Source organism: Sceloporus undulatus, chromosome 4 (genome assembly GCF_019175285.1).
Source record: "Sceloporus undulatus isolate JIND9_A2432 ecotype Alabama chromosome 4, SceUnd_v1.1, whole genome shotgun sequence".
NCBI classification, from domain to species: Eukaryota; Metazoa; Chordata; class Lepidosauria; order Squamata; family Phrynosomatidae; genus Sceloporus; species Sceloporus undulatus.
In genome coordinates, this window is record NC_056525.1 from 91,578,897 (window position 1) to 91,586,008 (window position 7,112).

Genomic DNA, 7,112 nt, shown 5'->3' on the forward strand with positions numbered 1-7,112 from the left:
CTGTGTGTTGGGTCTGAGAGTTTTCCCAGATAATGAAACTTTAATGCCACTCATTTGCCTGAAAAACAAGTTTAAAATGATGAAGCAAGGATAGTGATTGAACAGCAGTGAATGCATATGATTCCCCAGCAGATGTCACTATTATCACTTCTATAAGCCACATTTTCTACTTGATGGCAGTTGAAAATGCAGCAACATGTTGTTTCTCTACAAAAGGAAGTCTGCAACAGTCACAATATTGGTGTATTTTATTCATAGTATAAAAAAGAGAGATGATCTACAGTATTCCCCATGCTAGTTGGAGCATTTATTTAAAAAGAAAAGAAGATATTTAACCACACATACAGACATACCTTTCAGTTCCATGGATTATGTATCACACGAGTAAACAGGTTTTCGTAGGGCATATAAAAAGAGTATCTACACCAGAAAGACTTGTTAGTGTTCAGGGCCTTCTCTCTCTCACACACACACACATACACACACAGACATAGAGTTTAACTTTAAAACTGAAATGCCCTTTTTTGTACCAAAACTTTACAAAAGGCATTGCTACACTAGATTAGAAAAGAAATATGCAAATATTAAGTGAATTGGCTATGTGTAGTGCCAAGAAAAAAAAACCCAAAAAACCCTGCTCTAAATATAAGCACTGGAACTGTGGAATAAAACCATGACTTGGGAAGCATGTGAAATATTCAGATCTGTTTCCCAAGAATATTCATAGCAGCAGGAGCAAAAAGTGTGATGACAATGAGAGCTGGATCCAAAGGTCATACATAGGAAAGGGTACCTATCCTTTCACTGGGTCATCTCTCTCTCTCTCTCTCTTTTTCTCAAGACAAAGTAAGAGTGTTGTCAAAAAAGGCCAGATCTGATGCAAGCCCCTTTCCCAAAGAAAGATACGCCATTAGCAAGGAGTGTTCCCAACTGCTCTTTCCAGATTGCTACCATTTTGTGGAAGTGCACCTTCAATGATGGGCACTTGAGATGACTTCAGACACATTCTTGCAAGAAAATAAAATCATAATTCTGTGTAATGCCTGCAGTTTTGTGCCGAACGAGTCCTGCCTTATTAGTTACTCCTGGGCCTCCTTACGAGCCAGTTTGTAAACCTCTGTGGGTCCATCCACGTGGGTGATAGTGGTAGTAAGCTGAAGTTCTTCTCCACTGTTTACTCTGAGATCACCTGAAAACATAAAGCTAAATCTTAGAAGAAAGCCCAAAGTTTCAAGGGAGGGGGATTGGTTATGAAGAGGTAGAGGAAAGTGAAGTTTCTTTAAAAGTATTCATGAAAGTTGGGAAGGTAGGGAAAGTACCAAACTAGACAGGCAGGACTCCCAAAGGTAATTCCTACACTGAAACAGGATCTGGTATGGAGAGCACCAACATAACTGACTGATCCACAAGACACAGCAGCCTTTCCCAGTCTAGTGCCACACAGGATGATAATTCTATCATCTCCAGCCAGCACAGCAACTGACCAAGCTGCCCTGGGATGATGTGAGTTGTATTCCAAAACATCTAAGGATGGGCTATGACAAGAATATACACACAATCCAAATACATGACATTAACAATGTTTAGGCTCAAGACAATACATTGGAGTATGAGATGTGGAATAACGTTGTATGACTAGACGAACTAGACCAATACATTTCTTTCCTATTCCCCTTCCTCCATCAGAGTTATGCACCATATATCTTCACAGTGTGTGCCCTCCAGCTACATTCAAGCAAAATAAAGCATTAGTCATCACAACCCCATGCTCAGCCTGTAATCCCAGCTGTTTCCAAAACACAGAGAAGCCCAAAGTTCTCTGAAGTCCAATCAAGTCACTGCTGTATCAAATATCATCTCACCATTTGACTGATCATCACCATAGTTTTTGTGTGAAGGAGCATACAGGAACATAAGGGCAAAGACGTAAAGATTCCACATCCCATAAATTCCAGTGAAGAAAGCACTGTTCACTTGAACGGTGAATTCACCCCACTTCCAATGGCCTTCAGTCACCTAGTCAGGAAGAAGAGTAAGGTTTAATGAAGTATGGAATACATACCCAGTGAGTGAGCAGAAAAAGTCAAGAAAGAAAGAAAGAGTCTAAAGTCAACACAAATAAATTGATCTTTGCATAGATGAAATCATATATCCTATGTTTCTAATCCCCATTCTGACATGGCATAGCTTCATCGGTTGTACTTGCTTCCTTAGTGATATAAGGACAAGAATAACAATCACAATAAATGTTAAGGATTAAAAATATACCTACAATGCCATCCTCCCCACTTCCGTCTCAGACTTGCGACTGATAATGGTGCAAATCAAGAAGTGCACACCATGTGTTTTTTGTTTGTTTGTTTTTTGAGAGGAGGGCAAAACCCCACATTTCAAATCAAGAAACTCAATCCCAACAATACATGAGTGAGGCACCAGTTGACAACACACACACCACCATGTAAGAGAAATTAATCATCATGCCTTTTTAAGACTACTCACCTGACTGACAATGAAAAATATCACTGTCATGGCAGCACAAGCTAAGGTGATCAGCATCAAGAATTTGAATCTAAAAATGAGCCCCTAAGAGGAGAAAAGAAGAGTAAGCAGGGAAAACAAAAACTCTCTCTCAAATATTTCAAGCCAGAAGCTGTGTGATAAAGACTGTTGTGGGCTGATGACATAAGCAAGAAATGCAACATGACTCCCATAATAACAGTTTTCAGTTGTAGTTTGGATTGGCAAGTCACACCTATATAAACAGCAGATCTTGAAGTAAAAGGTGCAAGAATACAAAATTGTGCCAGGGAACCCTGTACCATTTTGTTTCTCTTTCCCAAACCTATTTTGAAGTGAAGATGAAAGAGAAGGGGGAGTGTCTGTGCCAGCATCTGTCTTGTCTTGCGCAGAGACAGGAGGATGATTCACTTTCCACTCAGTTATATTACAAGATAGCAATCTTCAGCCTCCAGCTAGTGTCTTCCACAAAGGAGACATCAGTGGCTGACCCATCTGCAGCTGTCTTCAGATTTCTCCATATTTAGTAATATAAAAGACAAGACTTTCCCCTTCTCCAGTTCATTTAACAGCCTGCATGAAACCTGCGGTCAGCCTCCCAATGGTCATGGCATCATCTATTCTAACCTAATGGAAAAGTGTACAAAATCCCTAGAAGGCATTTTCTTTAACAGCCCTGGACTTTCTGGGAAAGACCTATCATTCCATTGAATCTGGGTAGCCAGCCAACTTGGGGAAGGCCCAGCCCTCTGAGGCTGGAAGATCTCTCACCTCATAATGAAGCCTTCGGGCTTTGGACATCGCTGGGAGACTGGACTGTTTGCCACTGATGTTTCTGAACACTTGAAACACCATAAAACACAGCAACAAGAAATAGAGACAGAGACAGATTCCAGCAACAATAATAAATGCCATCTGATCAGTAAAGTTAAGGGAACGGTTATTACAGTAAGCAGAGATTGAGATAGTAACAGGTAATTAATTTGGCTTTGCTCATCAAAACTCCATTCTGTTCTTAAGGGGACACTTTGCGGGGAGGGGAGTTTCTATTTGCAATATTCAATGGGCTTTTGGTATCTGTTGGGGTTTGGTTCCAGGGCTTCCTGTGGATACCAAAATCTTTGGATGCTCAAGCTCCATTATATAAAGTGGTGTAGTAAATGGTGTCCTTTGCATAAAATAGCAAAATTAAGCTTTGCTTTTTGGAATACACACACATATATAAGCATGAATAGAGGAATCAGTGGGTGCAGAATCTGTGGATACGGAGGGCTGACTGTATATGCAGCAGAGCTTTTATGCAAAGATAAAAAGGGCACTGATTTGAGTTTGTCCCAAACCTCATGTGTTGCTTGCTGTTCCTTCAAGTTCTTCAGATGGCAATAATATAGAATAAAATATTGAAAAAGCCTGCAAATTGAAAAATAACCTCACATGGAATGATCACTTCTATTTCACCAATGCATCTGAGGAAGTAGACTTAAGTCTACTAAAGTTCATGCTACCTGATTTCGGGTTGAGATGGCGAGGCAAATATGAGGCGAGAGCTTGTCCCAACCGCACCACCACCACAAATACAGCAACTGAGGAGAGTTTGCTGGACACCCACACACCGGAGAAGGTGTTAAGGATAGTAGAGGCTCATCAAGAGCTCTTGGACTAGCTTCCCAACCCCCCTAACTCAAGAATTGATGACAGAGGAGGAGGAAGTTTGGGAGTTGCAGAGCAGCCTTTGCAGTGGGTTGGAAGTCTTTAGAGGCACTAGTCTCTCCAACAACCTTATTTCAATCAATATAGAGGACACTAAGGAATAACTTGTAGACTATACAAACCCACAAAATAACCTCTACAACTTAGGGCTCCTGGAAGAAAAGGGGATACAGAGTTAAAAACGGCAATGTTATTCTCTAAAGGACAGATTGGAGAATTGGAAGGAGTATTTCAGTTGCCGTTTGTTTTGGTCAGAGCCTGTTTGAGTTCATTTCGGTATGAGTTTGTTTGGATGAAGGGAAGCTAGTTCAGCAGATGCGTAGCTAGCAATAATGAAACAATAGCTGGGCTAACTATTCCTCTTACTTTTTGAAGAAGCTTCTAAAGTTTGGATTTTGAAGAAGCACTGGACAGAACAAACTTTAAAAAATACACAATTTTTGGATGCTCTTTGATTTGTGGACTGCCTTGGCTGCTTGTGGTTTCCGGTTTGGGAACTGCAGTTATTGCGGGAGGCTGGGAATAAACACCCACACTTTGCTTGAAAACCAAGAATAAAAAAAAGTGCATGCTGCCAACTTCTTTCATTCAGTTAGTCTCAAAGGTGCTGCAAGATCTCTCTACATACCGATTCCACAGACTAACGTGGCTATTTCTTTGAAATCTATTACTCCAGTATAGGCAAAGATGTTTTAAAGCAAGCAATCACTTTGGAAAGAGTTGCTAGAGGTTTGGGTTGCAACATAAGTGGAGCTCACCATATTAACTTATCTCAACTTTTCGGGGGGAAGCTGCTCTTTGGCCCCACCTCCATAAACCTCTTCCTCTGGAAACCTTGTCACCACACTAGGTGACACCTGGGCTGGAATGCCACTGTTTTATCATGCATGTTTGTGGCAAAAAAAAGATTCAAAGGAACCAAACCCCAGTGGATAATACCAAAGGCTCCTAAAGCTATCCTCTGGTGTGTATGCTGCTTTATTCTAAAGCAGAAGCAGAGAAGCTTTGGCCCTCCAGATGTTTTGGCCTTAAACTGCCACCAGACTCAACTCAACATAGTGAGAGACTGCCAGAGCCATTGGCTATATCTGGAGGGCACTGAATCAATGGGATTTACATATGTTTTAATTTATTATAGTTGGAAACAGCAACTGCCAATAAGAAGAGACAAAAGCCCAAACTTTGCTCATCCCAGGTTTTGGCCACAACCTCTTAGCTTGTGGTCTAAACCTAAGCCAGGCAGTGGCATGAACCTTTCATCCTCATCCTTGCTGCTGAGAAAGCAGAAATGCTTATCTTTATGTGTGTGTGAATGTACTGGACAAAATGTTCAGTGAAAAACAATGAGCCAAATAGTTTCTGATCAAATGACACCACCCCAAGGTGGACTCTGCAGAAAAGCATCAATTTTGTTTTCTGTGAAACTTGTTGAAAGGCTCTCCCAAATGATCCACAATTTTTAAATAAACTCCTCCCATCATTTTATCAGTGTAACCTTCACAAAGTTAAAAGACTTTTGAGGCAGGTTCAGCAAGCCTGTGAGAAAAGCAGTCATATCCCATCATGAAAGGTTCCCTCAGTGAACCTTTTTGTTCCCCCTAATTGTACAGTGTCACTACCCTAATGGAAATGACAGTTAAGCATCCCTTATATGTATTCTTATACTCATATCCTCAGCCTGTTTTAAAGTTTTATTCTTGTTGATTTAGTGGAACTGTAATAAATACAATTTTATTTTAAAAAAGAGAGACAAAAACAGTCATGGCTTCCTGTCCTCTTTCTTTTGACACACCATGAAAAGCAAAACAATGGCCCCACTGAAGCGAGAGGCAAAGGATACAGCCAGTTCTGTGCCGACATCTGTAGCCCAGATACTATAGAAAGGATTTTTCAATTGTACCCCCCTGAAAAATGGAACAGAATCAACAGAGCAAACTATATACAGGCGAAGTATAAAATAAAGCAGAAGTTCCTCTTGGAGTCAGAAAGTACTGGAAGAGTGATGCTTGAGAGTCTCCTGATGGACTTTATGCAGGGGAAGCTATCTGAAAACTGTTCAGGTTAATGCATTGTTACAATATGCTACTTATAATCTATTATCAAAATACAATTTTATTCTATGTTAACCTGGCTGAATAATGCTTCAGTGGCCCTTTCAATTTAAAACAGCCTAGGCATTTTATCTCTATTAATATAGATGGTGACATCTATATCTACTAGAGAGAGAAAGCAGAATCAGCCCCTATCAATTCCACTGACACAAATGATTCCACTGAATCTTGGCCTATCTGTTTCTATGAGGAGGGTTTGGAAGGAACCAAATGTTATTAAACACTAGAAATTGCAGCAGTTCCCCCATAGCATGCAGTAATGAAAGGCAAACTGTGACATGGCAGATCTTACAGGAAAATCTCTTTTGGATTGCAACACACAGAAACCCCAACCAATATGACTATGGTTTCTGTTCTTCTATATAAGCATCCACTGGAAATCCAATACATTCAGCTCCCAAGGCCATGCCATAATACAGTGCGCCCTTTCTTTACTCAGGGGATCAGTTTTGGTCTCCCCCACGTAAAGCGAATTCTGCCTATGCTCAAGCCCCATTTAAATGAATGGGGCTGGTGTACACGTCCACGCGGTGGTGCGCGCGTGCCACGGGCGCACACTCCATTGTTCCCTATGGGACGTGCTGCCCCTTCTCCCCACGCAGCTTTCAGTGTATGCTGAAAGCCAAGTATGACGCGGGTGCACTGTATATGTTATTAAATTCCTTCGTTTCCAACTTATGGCAACCTTAAGGCAAACTTATCAGTTGGTTTTCTGGGGCTGAGAAGGTGTGATTCACCCAAGATCACCCAGTGGGTTTCCATGGCCAAGTGAGG

At 41.1% G+C, this 7,112-nt stretch overlaps 1 protein-coding gene across 1 annotated transcript in view; it reads right to left on the reverse strand.

Moving 5' to 3' along the window:
* Window positions 1–233: 233 nt before the first annotated feature.
* WLS (Wnt ligand secretion mediator) overlaps window positions 234–7,112 on the reverse strand; it is a 46,210-nt gene continuing 39,331 nt past the window's right edge. The window contains exons 8-12 of the mRNA XM_042465724.1: window positions 6,068–6,131; window positions 3,289–3,432; window positions 2,500–2,583; window positions 1,863–2,016; window positions 234–1,189 (exon numbers count right to left, since the gene is read on the reverse strand). Of these exons, the coding sequence (XP_042321658.1) occupies window positions 1,080–1,189; window positions 1,863–2,016; window positions 2,500–2,583; window positions 3,289–3,432; window positions 6,068–6,131 (556 nt within the window). The 3' untranslated portion in view covers window positions 234–1,079. The remainder of the gene's footprint in view (window positions 1,190–1,862; window positions 2,017–2,499; window positions 2,584–3,288; window positions 3,433–6,067; window positions 6,132–7,112) is intronic.